This window comes from Myripristis murdjan, chromosome 23 (assembly GCF_902150065.1).
Source record: "Myripristis murdjan chromosome 23, fMyrMur1.1, whole genome shotgun sequence".
Taxonomy (NCBI): domain Eukaryota; kingdom Metazoa; phylum Chordata; class Actinopteri; order Holocentriformes; family Holocentridae; genus Myripristis; species Myripristis murdjan.
Genome location: NC_044002.1, coordinates 16,520,478 through 16,545,164, shown reverse-complemented (window position 1 = coordinate 16,545,164; position 24,687 = coordinate 16,520,478). Strand labels below are relative to the sequence as shown.

The window sequence follows — 24,687 nt, the reverse complement described above, 5'->3', positions numbered from 1 at the left end:
TGAATGGCAAATCTGGGAATAGTCATTAGAGAAGGGTCATTTCACTCGACTCGAATGCAGTTTCAGTTGCTTCACTTATTATCAGGTGGGAAAAATCTTGACTCCGTGGGAAATGTTATTTCAAGATGAGGACAGCTTATACCTTAAAATTCCTGTTTGTAAAAAAAAAATAATAATAATAATTAAACAAATAAATAATAAATAAACTGGCGAGAAATTTAAAATTACAATTAATTACAATATATCACCTCAGTGGCGTCTTTTCTTTCACCTGTTCAGAAAAATAAGATGTATCTCGAGGTAAAAGTGGATTTTCGATGAAATAATTTTGAAGGCTTGACATTTCGTACAGTGTGCAGCCGCTACTGCGTCACGTGACCCGTTAATCGCCACTGTATTTCCGCGTTCACGACGACAGAGCCGTTATCAATGACTCTCAATGGGGGGTGTGCAGCTCTTTACCTAAAGCCCCTTTGCTGGTATCATCATCTCTCCGGCTGCTGCTGCTGCTGTCGTCTCTATCCCTGAATGAGACCTTGAGTAATCCGCTGGAGGGGATTTTCCCAGGGTCTCCTCCTCCTCCTGCCCATCCTCCTCTTCTCCATCGAGCCTGTCGTCGAAACTCGCCGCCGAGCTGGGGGGCAATCCGGGGAAAGGGAGCCGCGGCGCCGCGCACCGCCCAACGGACACTCCGCCGCGGCGCGCCGCCAACATGCTCACCCGGGTCAAGTCCGCGGTGGCCGGCTTCATGGGAGGAATCATGGCCGGTGGTAGCTCCAGCGGGGGGGACAACCCCGGGTCGGAGCTGCCGCTGAAATTCCCATACATGAGACCCGAGTTCCTTGGGCTGTCCCCGGATGAGATCGAGTGCTCGGCGGACCACATTGCCCGGCCCATCCTCATCCTGAAGGAAACCAGGAGATTACCGTGGGCCACTGGATACGCAGAGTAAGTGGCCTTGGAAGAGGCTCCAATTTCAATTCATATGTCACCCCTCCTGTGTCACTCAGTGGTGCTCAGTTATGTGTCATGGAGGCCCAAGTGTGTGCATGCTTTCCACCATCTCATTTTGTTAATTTGCCCCCATCTCCGCACTCTCCGGTAGAGGGTATGCTAATTAATGACATGATTTGGTGATGTTTGCCATAAATGAAAACCTACACATAATTGGGGGGAAAAAGCACTGACACACACACAGCATCACCTGTTCTGACCTATGCAGCGTCGGTGTTTTGACATGCATGCAACTCTAACCTCTTTTTGACAAGTGCAGCATCCATGTCCCCTCATGAATTCAACCTTCAAGCTTGGTTCCAAATCTAAATTGCATGTGATTTATAAGTGGCATAGCATCTGTCATCCAGACATACACAGTAAAGAGCCCAGGCTGTTTTCTTGCATGCAAGAGGCTGCTGTCGCTTTTACCATCAGCATCTGGAATTATAACTCTGCTCTATTTATGGCTTACTGTCTCTCCATGCATGGTTGCATGTCAATAGCCTATAGACTGGAGCTTAGCGATGCCCCACTTCAATGTTTAGAAAGATGCTAACTGAGATTGTTGCCTAATCAGACCTAGATCTAAAGGAAATGTTAGGCTCTCCGTCTCCGCAGGCTTGCTGCTATTAAACATATTCATTGTTAGTATTTCTGCCATTCATTGCTGCCAGTGTGTTTATTGTCAAGTCAGTATCAACAGGGCATAGCCGCGTACCATCTGTGCTCTAGTGGTTACGTCATACTATAAACAGCAGTTTCACCTCTGCACAGGCAGGCTGGCTTATGTTTCTTTCACCGGAGTTGATATGAGAGCTTAGACAAACCCCGGGTACGTGGTATATCATGGACCTAATCTACTCTGACACCACAAGTCATAATTCATTTATGAGTGCAGCATCCTGACAGATTTGTGAGTCTTGCTCACACTTAAAAATGAGGTCATTTTCAACACCTCTGTTGTGTCCTTGAGACATCTCATTTTCTCTTGTTAAGTGTGCTGGATATGACAAATGCTCTTGTGCTAGGTGGAGGTCTGTATGTGGTTAATTAATAGCTGACTAGCTTGGTGCATAGCAACCTACTGTAATTGCACAAATGCAAACACTAACTGGACCTAAGTCTCTGTGCTCCGGCATTGTATGGAACCCTTAAAACTGGTGTTAGTTGCATCCTTTTTAACAACATGCTGACATAGTCCTTGCTTGCACATACAATTATCTTCAAGACGCTGCTAATGGAGGGTGGCAACGGTTTGCAAAACAAAAGCTTTAATCAGTAGATACCAGGCACAGTGCCAGGGTTCTATGACTAAAATACATCTTGCCTAAAATATCATCCATATGGCATTTCGTTCCAAATGCTACATTTGTATCCTGAAGGAAACTCATGCTTGTGTGTTCACGTTTTCAAAGACAGACAGTTACATCATCAACAATATCTTAAATTAGACACTAATCATGTCACCTTATTCCTTAAGCACAGTAAATGTCAGGCTACAGGCACACATTGACAACTAGAGCAGTAATATATAAATTTATCAGGTGCACATGACACAGAGACTAAAGGATCTCACGTGTAATGCAAAGGGACCGTGCAAGACATGCAATACAGAGACTACTATGTCATTCTGTAAACATGTAAAACAATGTGTATATCATAAGAGCATGCATCTTTATATTTTCAAATGTAGCTGTCATTGTAGAATAAAATAAACAGGTCACTGCCATCGCCATGTTTGTAATTATTGTGTCTGCCTCTCCATTTGTGTGTGTGGCTCAGCACTTTCCTTTGAACACAATAATTAAAAAAGTGCATGATAGAGATTTACATACATGTCCCACATATATTTTGGAACATCGTGTTCCACACATTTTCATATTAATGAGGAGATATGGAAGCACATGCAAACAGCTCAAGTGCCAGTTGTTTTCAGATGTTATGCTGAAGTGGAGTGTCTCTGTATTCGAACAAACCCAGCTTCAGGGTGTCGCCTACTGTTGTCCCACTTCTATAGTATCTCTAGATCGATAGGGATTTGTTTCCACTCCGTCTGCTCTCGGCCCATGGTCAATATGTTACAACCACTCAGTCAATTCCTGGATATCAATCTCACTCCGTCCTTGTGCAGATAATGTGTCGCTGTGTCAGAGTGTCTTTTGTCTTTCTTTACTCATACTCACCTCGTACCCTCAAAACAGTGACCAGACATTTCAGTGATTTGGCAATGCCTGTATAGGTGTCCTCTTTTTGACTTTCAAAAGAGTTTTGTTTGAATTTGTTGTTTGTGATGAACAGATTACATACTAGGCTGTCTTATTTTTTGAAGATGATATTTCTTCTTTTTTCAAATTGTTCCATGCAAGGAAAATGAAAATGTTTGTCCCAGTTTGGTTTTATTTTTGGGGAAGAATTGGCTGATTCCTTCAAGGTTGTACTCTTGCAGAACTCTCTCACTTGGGTCTCTCTCTCTCCTCTCTCTCTCATTATAAAAAATAATGAGAGAGAGGGAACGATATACCCGTACTGTTTTACTACCCTTACTCTCTGCAGGGGTTTCTGGGTCTGTGGTGTCTGAACTCTCCCTCTCACTCGCTCTCTTGCTCTATCTCACACACACAGATATTCAGAGTAGGCATAAATGTCCCTTTGGGACTTGTGCTGGTTAATGAGTTCAGGTCATATCAGCATTTGTCTGTAGTTAAAGCCTGCTGCACTGTCATTACAGCTAGCCTTCACCTCTTCAACCTCACACCCAGCCTCATGCCTGCCTCCCTGCCCATGGCAAAAACAGCCGGTTAGACATTAGGATATGTGAAAATACAGGGTTAAAATGGGAGGAACTGATTAACCCATGTTCGGAAGTGATGATAAGAATGATGATTGTCGCTCCCCATTTTCTATAGAAATGCTCAAAATGGCACCCACAGTGCTTGAGCCAATATTGTTCATATCTTTGTATGCTGATGAGGGCCTTGAGGATGAAATGTATTGTTCTGCTGGAAAATGGTGATTTCTCCAGTGATTTGTGCGCCTTTCATCCCCCTTATTGTGGGACTACAAATTGAAGAAGGCATGTATTCCAAAACCCCATCAATTTACACATGACATTAAAACAAACTAAGTCGCTTTGTGCCCACATGCCTACTTATCTTTTATTCGGCGGTATTGGGCAGTAGTGCACTCCTGCCTCAAAACCCTCTGAAACACAATTAAGTACCAAATTGGTCTTTATGAAAGATTGTTTCAGCATTTAACTCCTAGCTGAATATCACTGTGTTATTGTTCCTTTCAAGTTCACAGTTAACCAGTGACAAAGCCATGAGTCATTGTGTTTCACCAAATAATAATTACATCCATGGGGCCAGCGTCTGCCCCAGAAGCTGTTGTGGAGTGTGGAGAAACAAAGACGGCATTAGATGTCTGACAATGGAGTGGAAAATTAGGTTTTATTCCTAATGGGAGGAAAGCTAATTGTTCCGAATGCAATGAAAATTTGACTGGCAGGAAAATGAAATTGCAATCACTCTTTTCCACCAAATGGTGGATTAAGGAAAAACAAGATTTGAGAGATACAGGAGTACAGTTAGCGCTGGGCAATATTGACAAAATCAAATTTGATACATTTGAATGAATACCTCAATATTGATAGTCTGATGGTATTGTTTGAATGGCTATTGGTGCTTTCACAAAATGTTTACACAATGAGATTTTTGATAAAACAACCATTATTAATGTGAATATGATGTCCAAACAGGTAGAGGCACAGAACAGAACTAGAATAGTCTATTAAGTCCTGAAAACTGCACACCTTTACTGTAATGCAGCTTTTAAAACCAGGAAAAGATACCAATTTACCATATTACGATATTAGCACATCCAAAATCCCAGATGATAGCCTATGTAGTCTTATACCACCCGCAACTCCCACCCTGGTTCCAACCTGTTTGACCTACTGCCTCAGGGAGGTGCTACAGGTGCATCGGAACCAAAACAAACAGACTCAAGAACAGTTTCTTCCCAAAAGCCATCACCACTCTGAACTCACACACGCTCTGACATCACAGTGCAACCCCCCCAACCCCCAGACTACCTCACAACCACGTACTGTGAAACACAATTTGCAATATCGCCACTGACCATGCTGTGCAATATTTTTAAAAATTCATACTGTATATATAACTTATTTTACTAAATCTATCTTTTTTTATTTTGTTCTTTATTCTATGTTTGCACTGAAGGAGCTGCTCTTAATCTCATTGTACATGTGTATAGTGACAATAAAGACATTCTATCTATCTATCTTCTATCTATCTATATACATATAGTGTTCACTGGGTACCAAAAATTTGGACCACTTACATCTTCCATTAAGTGGACTAACCAGGTGAATCAAGGCAAAAGCTAGGATCCACGATCGATTTCACCCATTGTAAAATCCACTTCAGTTATAAAGGTTGAATATTTTTAAACATGGCTTGTGCAAAAGACAGCGTACTTTAGTATGAGGACACTATCCCTAAAATGCCCTCACCTTCACCATTCACACTTATCTGCACTAAAACCCAGTGTAGAATCGGCAGCACATGACCAAACATACACACAGACATACACACACGGAGGTCATCACAGCACTGCATTTGTTTTCCAGCAGATTATATGAATCCGACAAAGGCTTCCTGGACATTTGTGTATCAACAATCTCAAAAGTGGCTGATGCGTCAGAGTGTTTTATTGCTGTAATGCTCGGGAGGGCATTCTGCTCTGTAATTATGGGCACAGTGGTAAGAGCAGCAGGTCTAAGGCAAAGTCATGAACCACCAATAGACACAGTAAAGAGCACCCCAATAGCTGCAGTACAGTGAATACCAGTGAATGTGTTACCTGAAACATTTCCTGCAAAGTAGTGTACATACTGTACATGTTGAATAATACAGTGTTGTAAAGAGGAGATAGCTATAACTATTTTGAGGCAGTTCCCATGTTACGACATGAATATGCAAGGTAACCAGCTCCGGCCTGAAAATTTCTGCCAATATGATAGGCCAAAATGTTATGCCTAAATGCTCAATGCTCCAGTAATTGTGAACATTTTGAAAAGCATTGCAGTTTGTGTCTGCATCTGCCAGTAGGCCATCACTGTAAGAGTAGGCATAAAAAAATTTGTCAATTTAATGTTAATTGTTCTTAAATGTAGATTTCACAACATGAAAATAAAGTGCGTAATGTCAATACAAGGGGCTATAACCGCTATAGTGCAGCTACAAGATTGGTGTAAAGTAGAATTGGATGGAGGCTATTCTAGTGTCTCCAAAGTTTCCATACACCAGCCTAAAGTTGTATTCCTTTTGCGTTGCTGTCGGTGGAGTGTTGCAAAGGTCTATCAAGTTTCCAATCGTTAAAGTGTCTCCATTCTGTGCCTTTGGATCTGTTTCATCTGATACTTGCTGAACAACAAGCTGCAAAAGCATAGAGCGGAGTTACCTTTAGCCCAGACAGAGTGGAGAACATAAAGCAGAGGACACAGCCTCCACTGAACAGATAACACCTCTAGGCTCCGCTCAGGCTTTCATTATTGAGTTTTCAGAGCGGACACGCGGCTCGGACAACTGACATTTGTCACTCTGTTGTTGGCACATCCATCAACCTGTAGCTGTCCTTCATTTTTTAAAAGCATGGAGGAGAGAGGAGAGGTAGGAAACAAGATTTGGCTGTAGTGATTTGAAAGTGCTCTTTTGTAATGGGATTTTCAAAGTAAAATGACCAAGGCTCTCCTGTCTTGGAAATACAAAGGTCGTTATTGATTTGTCATTATCTCATTTAACCTTCGCCAAAAAAAAAAAAATAAAAAAAAAAATAAATAAAGTCTACTGCGGTACTCTCTTTAAGCACCCCTTTCTTCTGCTTTTCACCCACCTCTTCTCTTTTTTATTTGTTGCTGAAACTCAGATAATAAACCAGATAGACAGGTTTAAGAAGATGCTTGCTCTGACTCCCAATCCATCCTTTGCTCCTTCTTTCTCCCACATTGCCCCTGACCCCATCTTTGCCATTATTTCTCTCTCTCTCTCTCTCTCTGTCTGGCTCTGAGACTCTGATTTGTTCTCACCCTTTCTCTTTCTCACTGGCTAACAAGTATTGGAGACTGAGAATCAGATAATGATGCTGCCTAGCAGAAAACAACCCACAGTCTGTGCCTATAAATAAACTTGTCGATCTCTACACACACACACACACACACACACACACACACATACAGACACAAAACGCCCTCTGGAGATGTCTGTCAATGTCACCAGCACTGTCTTCTAACTCTCACTCAGACCTTTTTTTTTTTTTTTTCCAGTGTTGGCTGGTGCCCCAATTACATTAGCTGTTTCCTCCTTGTGTTTTTACTGCGCCTGTTGTGGTTTCAAGGCGGTTTTTGTGACCTTTCTGATGAACAATAAAAGAGGATTTGCTGCAAATTGGGCATTTATTTGTTGAGTCTCATCCCAAAATGGTATTAAAAAAAAATGTGGTCATTTACTGTTCAGTATTTTAGAGACTGGATTAAATCCCACCATTGTGCAAAGAAATGTCTTTAGTTTCCAGGAACCACAGAAGTAATAAATTCAGTCTTAGATTACATCCAGCAGACAGATGGTGGCATGCACAAGGTGGTCATATGGTGAGGTAAAAATTCCTACTAAAACAGCTTTAGAGACTATATTGAAGTGATATCAGGAAGACAAATTGCCTAGGTCCTGATTTCGTAAAACAGTGCAGCTTGCAGGCCTTGTCTGAGTTCTCATTTTGCCTCTGTAGTTAGATGGGTTTTCACTGTTGATGACGGCGATTGTGTCAGTGTCAGCACACATTATCTGCTGTCTTTATTAATGTTCTGGCAATAGAGGCAAAGCAGCTGGGGAAAGGGGGTATGTGGCCATGTGCCTTTAAACATTCTCATTATGCTGATGATATCATTTTGCTGGAGAAAATAAGGAAGATGCTGACTTGTGTTGCTGAATGGAGTAAAAAGTGGCGACTTAGTATCAATTGAAAATAAATAAATAAATAGACATACGCGTAATGCATTTTTGAAACCCTGGTGGAGGAAAGGGTAGTCTTCAGTTTTGTGTTGGTGAGAAACAAATTGAGCATACAGATAAATATCAGTATCTTGGTTTCTTTTCAGATGAAAGTATGTCCTTCCTTCCTACATGATGCATCAGTTCTAGCAGACTTGTAAAACTAAAATGCTGATATATTCTACATTTTCCAAACTGTAGCAAAAACATGTGTGTTCTGTTTTAGATTGTGTTTCAGGAATATGGGGTTAGAAAAGGTTTTATAGAAATGAGCATGTCCTTTATTGGGTGATTCGCTTCTTTTCAGGCCTGTTTTAGAAGCAAATGGAGAGATGGGGTTGGACTATGAATTAAGATAGGAGGCCAGCATGGTGAGGATTTGTCTGCTGGTGGTGAATGGGTATCTGAAATATTTGATTTACTAGAGGAATGTGGACTTGATTTCCAAAAAGCAGATGTGAACTTTGAGGAATTTAAATACCAAGTTCAGCGCACACAAAAAGTGAACAGAAGAAATCTGGCAAAACCCCCAAATTGAGAACTTATTGTTTATTCAAGAAAGATTATATGAAAAACGTATTAAGTGTAATTTATCAGAGATCACAGTTAATATGTGGTTACCACTTGGCTACATGTTGAAACTGTAAGATAGAGAGGTGTGATTGAAGATGAAAATATTTGTGAATATTGTGAGCTAAATGAGGTAGTGAATAATGAAATTCACTTCATTCTGTAAAGAGAATGGAACTTTAGTTGTGTACCTTTTTGATGATGTGTTTGCATTTTATGAATATCTTTCTAAAGGATGGAGTAGGAGGAAAAAGTAACATGATAGATACATTTGGATTTGTGAATTGGGTCTTGTGCTCTTGGGGCCGTGTGTTTGTGTGTTTGTATATTTGTTGTTTTTTTCCCCCCTCTCCCTCTCTTATTCCATTGCAGGATATCTCCTGTGTCATTATTTCTATGAGTTTTATGTTAATGTTCATCTTTATATTTACATTTGGATGGTATTTATGTTTATGTTTGGATGATATATGGATTGTGCTGTTAGATGATGGTGGAATAACTTACTGGAAAGTTTTGTTGTTAGTTAATGTGTCTGAATAATCCCATGACAGATGGGTCATGTAAATGACCAGACACGAAAATAAAATATTGATTGATTCATTCAGTCATTCATATGCATTTTTTTAACATGTCAATATCATTTTGTAAAGAGGGCAGTCATTTTTCCCTCTATAGAGTGGATTCAAAATGTGCAGCAAGCAACAGATCCACCACTTGCTGTGCCTGAGCGTTCAAAGATTGGCCCGTCTGACAGCTGTGGTCTGAAGCATGCGGTTAAGTGGGAGCCGACATCAGATGCTTTTTGTTGGATGAAACAGTGGCAAAGTCTTTTATGGTTATTCTGGCTCGCTGCAGGATCACTTTAGTCAGAGCCACAGCCTGAGTTTTTTAGTATTATTATCTTTTTTAATCTGTACAACCAGCGAAACGTCAGGCTTTGTCCGCCTCATGTTCATGATGAGGATCAAACGGGAGCTCGTTTATGCTCCTGCTCCTCTGGGAGCGTCCTGATGCATTGTGACAAATGCTTCTAGGTAAATTATTAGCCTTTGTGCGTACGCGTGTGTGTTTCCGCATGTGCATGACTGCGTAATGATGCCTAAAGGTGTGCGAGTAGGCTTATTCAGCTTATTCATCCTTTATTTGAGCAGGCAGGCCACAGAGAGAGATGACACCCAAGACATGCATCCCACTAACCGTTACAGACAGCAAAGCAGTGCAATACCTGCAGAAATGATGTAGTGTTTACCAAAATTTGATTAGATTTCAGCTTTTTGACACACACACACACACACTTTTGTTATCATTGTCAAACTCCCAGCCATGGCTAAAACATATTACGCAACATATATGCGTGCCCACCTAACCCTTGGTTAACCTTTCTCTTCTTTCTCCAGAGTGATCAACGCTGGCAAGAGCGCGCTGAACGAGGACCAGGCATGCTGTGAGGTGGTGGTGGCGAGGAAGAGGCCTATCAGCTACTGCCCCCCCTCCACGCCCAGCAAGACGTCCACCAACAAGAGACGCAGCTCACTTCCCAACGGAGAGGGCCTGGGGCTTCGAATGGAGCACAGTACGCCAGGGGAGGTATGAAAACACACACACACACACACACACACACACACACACACACACACACACAACAGGGTTTCTGTGCTTAGGAAAACCCTGGAAAATCATGGAAATGAAAATATGTTTTCCAGACCTGGAAATGTTTTGGAAAATGATTAAATATCCCTAAAAGTTATTAATTAAGAGGGAAAATTTTTTTGCTCATTACACTGCAGAAATGTGGTGTATAATTATGTAAAAGTCATGAAAAAGTTTTTAAATTTTATTGCAAAAGAGGTGCTAAAACCCCTGTCATAAACACACACTCCTCACTTCACTATGCATTTATTGAAAAAATGATTTGGCCATACACTGGGTATACACACACACGCACATACACTGGGCCGTGCTCACCTAGAGGCAGGTGTGTGACTGAGTTAGTGAAGCTATTCACTAGCCAATAGGAGAGTGTGATCACACCACGCATGTTTGGAGCGTTTTAGGAGTGTTTATCCCTTTTAGTCTGATTCGTTTTGGCAGGTGAGAGCATTGCCATTGGAGCTCAGGTGCACACCCAATAACTGCATTGACACCACCTAGAAATGTGTCTTGTTCCTCTGTCAAGAGAACGGCGATGATGTTGATTTTGCTGTGGAGTCAGTGTTTCCCACAGATCTGAAACATAGTTTAGTATTATTATTTGATTAATATTAGAAATGAACAGCTATGTGCTTTTTATATACTGTATGTGAACAAAGGGGAATTAGAGAGAAGATGAGCAGCTGTAGGATGTTCTTTATGCATCTCAAAGTGCTCAATACAGAGTGAAACTGCATTCAAAAAGTTAGAAGTTATTGGTTATTCACTCAAACACCGCGGAGCTGTTTTTCCTTCATTGCAACCGACTTGTTATAGTTATACGAGGAAGTAACTCTGCAAGTGACAAACAAAGCATTTGACGGAATAATTGCTTACTTCTGCTTTGATTTTGGATTTAGGTTGGGTTGAGTAAACAAAATAATGGTTTTGGGGCTGTATGCACAAAGCATTTTGTCAGTAAGAGTCATCCTAAGCATCACTAAAAGTTCCCTGCTAAGTGGACCACCTTTTATTAAAGAATTGGGAGAACTTTTAAACTAAGAGGAGGGACAGTATTGACTTTATTGCTATGGATGACTGTGTTTCCGGAATGAGCCTAATTACTATACGCCCTTTGACTGGCTTATAGGAATGGCTCTCATGGAACTGATGCCAGAAATACCGCACACAGAGATATTATACTGACAAGTTTAAAGGAAGGAGGCTCTCGTGGGTTATAAGTTAATGGATTCTCCACACGGTGACAGCAAGATGTGAGAGTTGGGAGTTTTGGACCTTTTTACACATCTCCATAACTTCAAAGTGTCCAGTACTGTTGACAAACGCTGTTGCCACGGTTACAAACAAATGCCAGTTTTGGGCAAACCAAAGAATTTTAAGCTTTTCTTTTCTTTTAATCACAGAGAGCACATTAGTCTCATACATACAACATAATGTAATATGCAAGTGAGAGCGATTGATAGATCGATTTTACAGTCGATAGATGGTCAGCGCTTTGAGACTGGTGTGTGTGTAGCAGCTGGGCAAAGAGGCCCTGGCACCCTGCACACACAGGAGGAAACCGAATTTTATGATCATAGAGACTGGTGTGTGATGTCAGTAATAATAACATTATCATGCAACAACATCCATTGAAGAAGGCAAATTACAGCAAAAAGTGCAGGTATGCGTAACTAAAGTGAGAGGGCTCGTAATCAGATTCAGCATTATTTGTGAGTCCGTGTGAATTTTGTTTACACGCCGTGGTTCACTCGTACTTGTGCAGCGTGAATCTAAACCAACCAAACACAAAAGTGCAGCAAACCAAAACTTTTCCGCTGTGGTTTGGATCGAAGAAATCAAATGGTACGTGTGATCACACCTAAAGAATGTGTCTGTATGTGAGTTTGTATGTGTGTGTGTGTGTGTGTGTGTGTGTGTGTGTCTGCGTGGCTGAGCTGTGAAATGTTTTAATGTGAGGCAAGGCTTTGCAGAAATAAACATGCATACTCAGTCAGCTCCCCCCCAGATAGATAAATAAATAGAAAAACCACACACATACGCTCAGGCACATACGCACACTGAGTCTTGATGCTAGGCTTTCCTGACAGCTTCTCCAGCCTGTCAGCAGTAATAGGTTTTATGAATTTTGCTGTTAGCAAGCCTCAGCTGAAATTACAGCAGAGAAAACAGGCCTTGTGTTTGGCAAAAAAAAAAAAAAAAAAAAAAAATGCAAACTACTGTAATACAAAACAGACTGCAGGATGCCACAGACACAACAGAGGTATGAGAACCAGCCCCTGTGCGTTTTCTCTGAGAAAGCTGGGGGTGGTTTTGACCTCTGCAGCTCCCACACACTATCGGACAGTGAGTCACGATGTGTCCTCCTGGGTGTCTCCTCTCATATCCCGCTGTTCATCAGATGACTCATGTGAGACGACAAGCCTCACCAAAAAACATCAGTTAGTTTTACAGTTTGTTTAGTCAAAGAGCAAATTATTTTCAAAACGTTATTTGGTGAGGAGGACGTCTCCTAACTCTGAAGTCACAGTTAGACCACGAGGGGTAGTTGCATTTATACTTTAAATTAGAGTATAGGTTGCACTTACATAACTCCTTAATCCCTGGTTTTCCCTTACATTTCCCTTAAAGGATTACTCCGTTTTGGGCAAAATACCCCTTTTGTGCACTTACCCAGACTGAGACAAGATGTTCGATGCCATTTTCACCTCTGTACGTCCAGTGGTTCGGGTTCTATGGGTAGCATTTTGTGTTAGCTTAGCATAAAGACTTGAAGTCTATGGGAATCGTTAGCCTGGCTTTGTCAAAGTAAACATAACATGAAAACATAAACCAGATCGATCTGATAATGACACATATCAGTTTTGATGCGATATCTTTTCTTAGTCTACATCATTTTTTTGCCCAAGGTGGTGACATTTGAGGGCGCCGCTCACATCCTGCTGCGAATTTGATTTGATTTCACACATTCTTGCCGGTTATAGCCACAGCCTGCTACTGAAACTTCACTGGAGAGCAGTGCTGATAGGGATTTGCAGGTTGCTATGATGAACAGTGAAGGTGGAAAATCATTGCTAATCACCCATCATTTTTACTGCTCTATCTGTCACTTTGGCAGGTGAATGATCAGTTAAGAAAAATAAACAAAATAACCAAAAAAAAAATCTAATTTTAATGCTTCAATATGCATGACCTCACTAGAAAAATATCCTGTATCCTCAGGTTTGGGTTTGGACAGAAATGTATGAAGTTGTGATCTTAAATTTTCAAGCTTGTATCGAGCTTGTGTGTGGACGTGGCACAAACACTTGCTGTGGGTGTTTATGCTTGTACATGGGTTTGCATTATGCTTGTGTGTGTGTGTGTGTGTGTGTGTGGTATTAATAGCCACAGTTCCTTGGAAACCCCTCTGGTGAAGTAGACTTTGTTACAAAGTAAAGATGTATATGGTGATCCTCTCATTGATCCTCTCCAAGGAAACAAGCTGAGCTCTGACAGCCTCAGCAGTGACACACACCCAGATAGTGGGTGGGCTATTGACTGCAGCTCATAAGGACATCTTATGTTTGCTGTTAAAACACAGTAGGAGCTGAAAAACCAATCAGTTCACGAATTCTTGTGTTTGATTGTGCGGTGTAATTATGTTTCATTAAGCCAACCAGGGCTTGGTGCTAGATGTAAAATCATTGCTTCGTTGCTTTAAAGCTTGTTGACGAGGACTTCTTCACAAGCTGGGATCTGTGTATTCATTTGGTGGTTGTTTAGTTTTATATTGCATAATTCAGCAATCATCTCAACCATTTTTTCACTCATTGTCAGCTTGGATCCCTAGTTTTGGGGTCACTGGATGCAAAATCCTTCTTTTTTCCATCGTTTGAGAAATTCAGGCCTCTGTGAGTCAAAAAATGAAGAAAATCAACAGTTTGCTCTTACTTTTCATGTCATTTAGGTATTTAGTACAGGAAATTAGTCTGATTAAAATCGCTGATATCAGTATTTTAGCCAAGCATCAGCCCCAGTGCCAACATAGCACTGGCATTGGTGCGTCCCTGCTTTTTGCCATGCACAGTGTTTAGGGCAATGATGAATTCCCCAAGCTGTGCAGAGTCTTAATGAGCCCTGCATTAGAAATACAGTACGCTCGTACACTGCATGCATAAACAAAAATATAAACAAAAATATAAGGAGGTAGCTTGACTCTAGTCACTAAGTCAGCACATGAATTAAATATTTTGTACATCGAATCTTTTACAGTACCTTGTAGGATTTTTAAAGTCAGTGTAGTTTCAGTCACTCGCTCGCCCCTAGAAAACACCTGCACCTTTAGATAGTGAGCAGTCACATTGAGGGACTTCTATTTACCAAAATGGATATATATTCCCAATACAAATAAGTTGGAATGAAATAATTTATTCCTTTTTAAATATGTATTTGTTATTGGTGTGCAGAGGCATCACTATTTGTCTTTGTATTTGTATTTTGTATTCGTTTTGGGGCAAAATAATTAGGATTCAGATTCGGGGAAAAAGTGGGCGTGGCCCAAACCAGAAGTTATTTTTTTTATTTTATTTATTTATTTATTTTTAATCGTTGGATTAAAAATAAATAGCACAGAGAAATATAAAATGACTGAAATTCCTATAGCCTATAGGTATATAGGTTTAGGAAACCCACTATAACAACTATGCATTCTGCAAATCAAAAGAAATATAGCTGTGAATAAATGTGGCAGACTTCTGTCTCTTGGTGACCAACGTCCAGTCAGTGGAGTTTCCCAGAATGCTTTTGGGCAACGAACATTCATTGAGCCCAGTTCTTTGTTGTTTGGCTCATGCTCCCTATTTAGTTAAGTTTGTTTGTATATTGTTTCCGGTACTGTGATTGTTATTGTCTATTTTCTTGGTGTGCATCCATTCACAGTGCAATCTGTTATATGAAATAGTGGTTAGCACTGCTTGTAACAAAAAGGCTGGATGTTGAAGATCGTCAAAGAAATGTCATCCTTCACAAGTAATCCCAGATTGTGAAGATATTATATGATTTGTCTAAAGCCGAACTTTTAGAAAAATGCTCAGAAGGGTAATTTATTCTTCAGAGAGCCATTATTCGTTGCTGGCTGGATATGGGTTTGGATTCAGATGCATCTCTAATATATGTGTGTGTGTTTTGTCCCGCAGGACAGTGAGGGGCTGATCTTCCACTACTGGGCCTTGTTTGATGGTCACGCTGGTTCAGGTGCAGCCGTGGTCGCCTCCCGCCTCCTGCAGCATCACATCGTGTGCCAGCTCCAGGCCGTCATCGAGGTCCTGCGCAACCTGGCCTCTCTGCCCCCGACCGTGCTGGGGGAGGAGCCCGACAACCACCCCTACCTCCAAGGAAACACCCCAGGCCCCCACCGCGCCCTGACCCGGGCCGCCTCGCTGCGAGGGGCTGCGGGAGCGCCCGGCTCTCCCTGCAGCACCCCGCCTCCGCCACGCTTCTTCACGGAGAAGAAGATCCAACATGAAAGCCTGGTGATCGGAGCCATAGAAAACGCCTTCAAAGAGATGGTGAGAGAAACAGAGCGAGAGGCGGAATCAAAGAGAGGTGGAGGGAAAGGAGAGGAAGAGGGAGGTGGAGAATTGAATTGAACTGAATTGAATTGAATTGAATTGCACTGAACTGAATTGAATGGAAAGAAGATCCATGTTTATAGTGTCTGTGTGCAGGAGGCGAATAGGAAAACACCTCACAAACTCACTGCACTACACTTGCATCCACCTCCTGCATCAGTACCACCTCTGCTATAATCTTCTTTATCCCATTTCTCACACCACAACCATGTCCATTTTATCAGGTTATTTAGGCTAAAATGATGTCTTAAAATCTTTAAAGATAAGAAAAAAGGACAGATAAGAGAAGAGATAAGAAAAGAACCACCACATTTAGGTGAGACAGTTTTACTTGTTTCACATTCAGCTTGTGACAATATCTTCAGATGAGGCAGGCACTGTAGTAGTAACAACAACAATAACAGTAATAATGACATTTCCACAAAAATAACACCGAAACAATGAATACAACTTTCCAATAACAAATTTGAAAGTGGTGTAACAGGTCCTCAGTGTTAGTGTGTGTGTGTTAGCTGACAATAACATTTAGGCCTACTTTTACAGTAAGCACAATGGAGTAGGTGGCAGAGCAAACATGCAAACTTGTACATGTGCACACACAAGGCTTTTTTGGTTTTGTTTTGTTTCACTGCATTTTTAATATGACTGACGCTCCATCTGTGACCATCTACTGCTCTCTTTCTCTATTATACTCGCACACTCATTCAGCCACTCACAATACAAGAAAGCATACACGCATTTATAGATACACACACATACACACTCACGCACACAAAGCTCTTAGTGTGTCCGTCCTGCCTGTGTATCAAAGCATTTTCCAGCTGATCTTAATTGGATTGGCTTGCGCGATCTTCAGATAAAGACCTTTTGGCCCTTTCTAGAGTGCACTTTAGTCAGACAGATAATATCTGGCATCAGATAGAAGCTTTCTAAATAACTGCCACAAGCTACTCGCTGATGAACCGCACCTACACACACGATAAGAGGTTGGGTTTATACAAAAGCAATGCCTTAAAGAAAATTTATGATTACATTTCAGCCATTTAGCTGGAGCTCTTATCCAGAGTGAATTAAAGTGTGTGCAACAGCAGAAGCAGCTTACATTCCTAGACCAACTAATATTTGTTTGTAATATTTGTGCAGTGAGGAAATAACTACTGGGAGATGTATATTGGGAAAAAACATTGAATTTCTGTCCACAGAGCTGCTCTCCATGTCCTCCTCCAAAGATATAAATGTGGCTGTGACTGTCGTTATTTAGATTTTCTCATCCGATCTAGTTGTTTGTGTTTGTCACTGTCTTTGTCACTTTTTTTTTTTTTCATTTGTCTGTCTTTTCTTTTATTGCTTTGAGGTGAGATGTGTTCACAAGCCCAAAGCTATATGTGACACTGCCACTAGATGGCAGTAGAAAGCAGGCCACAGTTTTCAAAAAAGCTCCTGCATCTAGATGAGAAATCACTCAGAAAGCCCCCTCCACCCCCACTTACCCACCCCACACACAAACACACACAGACACACACAAATACAAATACACACACCACCATCACCTGACCCTCCCAGCTGAAAGCAGCAGGCTTGCACTTGACTTAACATTCTCCGGATGAGATTATCGCACTACTTTCTCCACATTTTCTAAAGCTTTGGCCTCCATATGATGAAGTTCACCAGCTAAAGCCTACAGGACTAAGCTGGGCTTCAAAGACCTCTGCATGTCGGCACAGATTCTGGAAAGTCTAGAAAAAATGAAGAAGGCACCTGCTGAAACATTTTTTGCATTTCCCTACTGAATTGATTTAAAGAAAACAATACTAAAATGTTCATTTTAAAGGCTCATTTTTTCTTGTCAAGTGCAACCCATTCTTTGTTTTCTCCTTTGATATTTTATTTGTTTTGACACACCAAACAAACCAAGAGTCACAAGAGAGACAAAAAAAAAAAAAAAAAATGTTTGGAAAAGGAAGAGGTTCTGATACACGTTTTGACCAGACATGACCACATATTTTACACAGCTGTAAATCCTATTATTATTTCCCATATTGTAACGTTTGTCGATGTTTGGAATAATCTTCAACTACAGAGTGATGTGGCCTGTCAGCGCACAACAAATTGAACAATAGTCACATCAAGTCAGGAAATTGAAAAAATGTGGATTTTTTTTTTTTTTTTTTTTTTTTTCAAATGGAAATTATATGTCCTACTAAATATGTCAAGCAGAGGAACAGAAAATATCAGTCAACAGTATTTGCAGATTTAGGCAGGATTTCACATGGAAAGGACATGCACTCTCCTCGAAGGACATCTGTGTTTGTAAGTGGCACATGTGTACAGAACTCGATCCCATGCCTTGACCCGTTTGAACCCTGTTGAGCCCGAACTATCTATGACAAGATACAAACGGTCTCACCGCACACATGCACGCTCCGTCTGCATTATTCATGCCAGACAAGCACTTGTTTACTGACATGCGGTTGAACCTGCAGCTGCCTCGACGTTGGATTCAGGTTGTACCGATCAATACGGCACGGTCTGTCCTGATGCCCATCTGAGCGGTGTGTCACATTTCTCTTCAATCTGCCTTTGCATTTCTCTCATGTGTGTGTGTACACTTTCCCTCTGTCTCCGCTGCACCGGGTGTTGTCATGCATTTCTCTCTCTCTCTCTCAGAAAACATGTTGTCATATTTATGAATGTTTGGGAGTTGTGGAATGCAGTTTATGTAGTAGGAGAAGAGGGTCAGACTATATGTATTTGAATTTCCCTTGTGCCTGTGTGGGCTTTCAGCACTAGGGATTTTTGATCTACTCAGATTTGTTTTTGGTGTTTGTACTGGTGTGTGTGCACGTGTGGGTGGATGTGAGAGATGGTGACTTTTTCAAGACGTTTTAAGTTTTTTTTTTTTTTTTTTTTTTTTTTTTCCTTTATCTTCTCTCAGGGTGTTATATTAAAAAGCATCAAAGCTGTCTTCCTCTCTTTCTCCTCTCTCTCCCAGGATGCTCAGATTGAGAGGGAGAAGCAGGTCTACAACATCACAGGAGGCTGCACGGCTCTCACAGTGGTCTACCTGCTAGGAAAACTATATGTTGGAAATGCAGGCGACAGCAGGTATGTGTGTGTTAGCGTGTGAGAGCGTGTGTGTGCACTTATATTGTACCCACAAAAGGCCATCATGTTATCCTCAACATATGCCAACTTCAGCATAGTGGGAATCGCTCCCGTTTTGTCTCTGACAAACATAAACATGATGTTAAATATAAGCACATATTATTAGGGCTCTATATATACATATGTATATGTGTAGTGTGTAAATGAGAGGGCTCGCAGAGGAGGCAGTGTGAGTTTAAATATAACACGGGCACCCTAAATACCAGTAGCCATATGTTGTCAATGCATCAACCAAATCCACACATTTATTTTAATATTGGGCACAACACTAAGACCATTTTCCTAAAACGGTGCAAAATATGATCAAACAGCGACACTTTTTTGTCTTTTGAATGCAACTGTTTGTGTACGTGACTTTTTAAGCCTTTGGTTTGTGTATGTGTGTGCCCATCCCACAGGGCTATCATTATTCGTAACGGTGAGATCATCCCGATGTCGACAGAGTTCACGCCAGAATCAGAACGACAGCGGCTGCAGTTCCTCGTAAGAAAACAAGCATTTCATAGCTGGGATTTTCACACAGAAATGTTGTTCGGTATGGCAAAGCCAGGATAGATCAGTTTCCTGATGTGTATCCTGAAAAATGTAGCACTGCTTTATACTGACACCTAGAAATATCATTGCTACATATTGTGGTATGTGCTATGAAAGAGGTAAATTTTTTCGACTTAATCATCATTCTAATATGTGAGATGAAGCAAGGTAATCCTGTGAGGTTGTATTGGCCCAGGGAAATGTTGACATTTGTACAGATTGTTAGCATCTTCAACAACCAGTCACCAGAAGTGAATTTGTTTTGAACAGCCAGATAGATCGTGGCTAATACCAGTCATGTCTCAGCAAGTCAAAATCTGTTAATTTCCCGTGGAGCTGAGAGAGCAGGGGAACTCGACTTAGGTCTAAATGGTCAACAAACCCTTTGGCTGGGAAAAGTTGGCTGCAATGGAAGTTTTTGAGGTCACTGGCTTTCAACACTGTAGAAAGACAATGTCAATAGAAGCTGAAAGTCTGCCACACACTTTGTCGTGCTGTCCCTCCGTCCTCCAGGGCTTCATGCAGCCTCACCTCTTAGGAAATGAGTTCACTCACCTGGAATTCCCAAGGAGAGTTCAGAGGAAGGAAGTGGGCAAGAGGATGCTGTACCGAGACTTCACCATGAACGGATGGTCAGTTCCCTTTCTTTCTCAATTTCTCGTTTTTTCTCTCTCTCTATGTATTCGTTTATAGGCCCCTGGTTGGTCATGACAATAGTGAATGGGTCGAGTTCATGGTAGAGTAAACAGTAACATGCTTCCGACCTGGATACCCTGAAACCTTGGCAATAAGTGGCTGCACCACGAGAAAAACCACAAGGTGGAAAACAAACAGGGCGAACCCTCCGAAATTCACTGTATCACGAATCAAACCTATTCAACATTCACAGTCCACATTTGAAACTTTTCCAGTTTTTTTTGTGATTTAGTAAATAATAGCACAAGTTGGGAGCAGAAGAACAAAATTCAATTCAATTCAATTTCCTGAAAATAAAACCACAGGAGTTAATCTTATTTCCCCCCCTGAGCTGCGATTGATTCACAGCGTGACGACAGTGACAGCTCACTGTCACGAAGAGAGGATGCCACTGCTGCTCTTCTCACTCCATCTGTCAGGTTTGAAGGCGGGGTTGATTTGCTGCCACCACAGCCTATTTATGTGCTCAACCATTTCGAAATGCTCCACCCTCACCGGTTTCAGCCTGCCACCACCAGGAGGATACCGGGCACCCTTCAACAAGAGCACCCACTCTCCCCTCCTCTCTCTTGTAGACACCCCCTTTTTGCTGATTGGACAGTGGGGCTCGTTAATGGCAGTGACCTCGGGATACAATATGATTCACAATAAAATGGTCATGGTACTGTTTGTGTCACAATACATTGCAATATTCAATAGAATTGCAACAGATTTTTTTTTTTTTTTGCATTACTCTGTTGGACAAGGTGCATAAAAATGGCCGAGTCCTGGTTCAACATCGTTTTGCCGCCTAGTGGTGTAGAGCCTCCGCTGACATGAATCAGGCAAGACAAAGCGCCTAATCCCGGAGAACAGCCGCCGTGAAGCACGCTGTCCGTTCCACCTTGATTCAAATTATGATGTGAAATAAAAATGGCTCCCGCGCTGAAACTATCTGGCACAGTCTTTTACAGAGCCTCAAATTTCAAACCCCCATCTCTCTCAGTCTGCGTCTCTTCATTTCTCTCCAAATTAGACCATAATCAAAATCCTGAGTGGGTTTTAGTTATTATTTGGCTCCAGCATGGTCTCTGCCTCTCCCTCTCTCTTTTTCTGTCCTTCACCCATGCTTGCACTAGTCTATATACTGAGAGGCCAGGAAAGAGCTAATGAGGGTGCAGCCAAATCCGATATGATTTAATGATATGGTGGTGGTGATGGTGCTGTATACGCAGTGCTATGTCGGTTAGCAAAGCGCTGTGCTGTTTGACTCTGGCTGCAGTGGAAGCCAGTAATGAGAGGTGGTTTTACACACACACACACACACACACACACACACACACACGTCTCTTTCTTATTCTCCCTCTCACTCACTCACTCACTCACACTCACTCACACTCACACACACACACATACATATATGTGGGCACATACTGTACCTCCTTCATGTGATCCATATTCTGCTGTATGACTGCCCCTCAGGAGCAGAAATGTGCCAGCCAAGATATGCCACTGCATGCACTGCTGTTATAAATATCACAGCTGGCTGGCTCATATGCTGTGCTTAGCCTTCTATGGCACATAGGCTTCGGCGAGGAAGATGCACTCGGCGAACAAATACAGCATTCATAGCAGGAAGTAGTTTGAAGTCAGCAGCGTATTGATCTGCCACTTATTTTTTTATAGTCTGGGCCATAGGCAACAACATGTAAGGAGTTTCTTCGTGCATATGTCCAGACTGGCTTTGTCTCTCTCTCTCTCTCTCTCTCTCTCTCTCTCTCTCTCTCTCTCTCCGTCTCTTGTGTTAAAACAATAGCTGATATGCAAACCAACATGCATTGTGCAAACGTCAAATCTCCCCAGCCTAAAGATTAGCCGGGGTCACAGGCTGAGGCAGGTAGATAATTATTTTGAAGAAGGAGGAATTTAAGAAAGCCAAGAGATGAATTTAATAGCATTGCTTGTGGCTGTTGTGAGGGCTGTCTCTCGCTGCGGTGTTTACTGTTCAGCGTGGACAGCTCGGAGCAAGGCACCACTCCACTGAAACTTCTCAGTGGCTAATAGTACGCTACAAAAACACCTGATCTTAACAAGTCATTTCGTCTGGTATTCACTCTTAGAATCTTGTCCTGGAAACAAGTGAAAAGGCAGTGAATAAAGCAGATCAGCACACTAGTATCAAGAAAATGAGACATGATGAAAGAAAATCCTTGTAGTTAGTTAGTATTAGAAACAAGTGGGCTTTTTTTTCATTTGCTTTAAGAAAAGCTCAATTTTTAACACTGAATATGAATCAAAATGACTTGTTAAAATGGAGATTCTGGCTGTGGTTGTACTGGGCAGCTACCAGCTGTGAATAAGTGTACAAACGTGAAGCAGGACAATGCTGAAAATGAGCATTTTGTACTCAGAACCCCCCCTCTAGGATACAACTTCCCCTCAGCAGGAAGATAAAATGGTGCAGTGAGTGACTCACTGTTTTCACTCTCTCTCCGTCAGAGGAGCAAAGTTGATGAGAGGAGGAGGAGGGCGGCTGGGTGGGTGGCTGGAATGATGGATTGATGGATGAGGAAAGGATTTCTGTTTCTCTCAGCACCACGGGAAAGGTAAAAAGACTGACAGTGAGTGTTGTGTTAGTGTCAAAGCAAAGCGCAGGCCTGGGTCGCGAGACAGACAAATGAGCAGAGAAAAGAGACATGGGCTTGACAGAGAGAGCCATCCCTGTCGAGATATGATGCTGTTTGAAGTTGTTAATATTTCCCACTGTCTGCTGACGTCAAGTCTAATCTAGCTAGTAAAAGTTGGCCTACATCAGCGTCAGCCGTGGAGTTTCGCAGTCTGACATCAAAGCTGTGGTTCTAACTTCATGCATTTTTAGATCAGCTTTCCGTGGCTTTCCCTGCACTCCTGAGTTCATTTTGTTATTTGCTCGTGCATTCTAAGATCTGCTCCTTCTCTCTCTATTTTGCTCTCTCCTCAGTCATTTACTGATAAATGTTTCGCCAGGAAAAACACTCGTTTATTGCACCCCAAGGAGGGACACTGGAGGAGAGACAGGCTAAATCCAGATGATTTGAAAACTATTACAGAATCGCAGCGATAACCAATAGTTTCCTCTTCTACATTTATTTAGCAGAGGACTGTCATAGCAAGAAAATGCCACAAATGCAAGAAAAAAATACATATTTTTAGCAGAAAGTTGCCCTATAAATATATATTATTGTAATGTTTTTATCATTAGAAGGGGTGTGCAGGTCATTGGTTTGAGTCCAGTCATTTCTAAAAGTTGAAAAGACGAAAGTCAAAACTTTTACTTTGGCTGGTGTCAAATAGTATGTAATAGTAGTACTATTATTATTAATAGTAATAGTAAGTAATGGAAGGCGGCACAAAAGGAGACTGACATGTTGTGTTATTAACTCAAATTAATGGCAGCACACAGTGACGGCAGAAGGCACATTAAAGCACAGACACAGATTAGACAGACTAGCACTTATTGGGTGTTCAGATTTCTCATCAAACGATAGATCACAAAATAATGTCAGTATTTGCAGTTGTGTGAGAGAATTAGATGAAAGGGCTGTTTTGAATGGAATTATCCTGCCAGGTTGGTGGGATGGGGAAGGAGAGAGAGAGGGACGAGAGGATCCCGATGCAGCCAAGCAGTTTTTGTTCTGTTTTTGCCGGTTGTTGTTTCTTTTGAAGTTATTCTGTTTTGATCCCCATAGGGAATTTCAAATTTTTGCTTTGCCCAGAGCTGGTAGGGATTCATTGTTTTGCTCAAGGACGCATCAGGAGGACAGGTGCTCGCCAACCCAGGAAGTCGTGGAGTGGCCGTCCTATTTATTATGCCACCCGGCTGCACTGATGTACAGCTTTATGCTGTCTTCAAATTAGTCTGGTTGCCCCCCACAATCCAAGACTGAGGAGGGGACTGTGGATTTATGAGCCTCTGTTGGTTTATTATGGATGAAACTTAATAATAATAATGGATAAATAATGGATTTTGACAGTAAGGTCCAACATTTGGAATATGAACCTGATTGGCCCATCACAGCACCACCACAAGGCCCTAAGCTTCATGTCCAGTATCTCAAACACTGTTGAGTCAGTTTTGATGAACTGTTTTTAACATTGCTAAGTGAAACTAATTGGCCGGGCCCCGTGCCACCAACAGGCCAAAAAGTTCCTAACCATCAAGCGGTGATGTCTCAGGGCGTCACCGACCAGTCGTGGGGGACATCATGGTCACGGTTTGTTGCGGTCTCCTCTGGTCATGTTGCATCCAGATGGGTGTCTGTACAACTGAAGGAGAGGAACCTACTGACTGCGAATCCGCCGTTGAGCCAAAATGGCTCCCAGGGCCGCTGTGAAACAGGGAAACCACATGAAATGAAGTGTAATTAAAAGACATC

General features: G+C 41.8%; 1 protein-coding gene across 1 annotated transcript in view; it reads left to right on the top strand.

Annotated features, from left to right (window-relative positions):
* The first annotated feature begins 415 nt into the window (after positions 1 to 415).
* LOC115354998 (protein phosphatase 1H-like) overlaps positions 416 to 24,687 on the top strand; it is a 35,827-nt gene continuing 11,555 nt past the window's right edge. The window contains exons 1-6 of the mRNA XM_030045610.1: positions 416 to 948; positions 10,034 to 10,223; positions 15,464 to 15,835; positions 18,891 to 19,003; positions 19,462 to 19,546; positions 20,111 to 20,229. Coding sequence (XP_029901470.1) covers positions 713 to 948; positions 10,034 to 10,223; positions 15,464 to 15,835; positions 18,891 to 19,003; positions 19,462 to 19,546; positions 20,111 to 20,229 — 1,115 coding nt within the window. The 5' untranslated portion in view covers positions 416 to 712. The remainder of the gene's footprint in view (positions 949 to 10,033; positions 10,224 to 15,463; positions 15,836 to 18,890; positions 19,004 to 19,461; positions 19,547 to 20,110; positions 20,230 to 24,687) is intronic.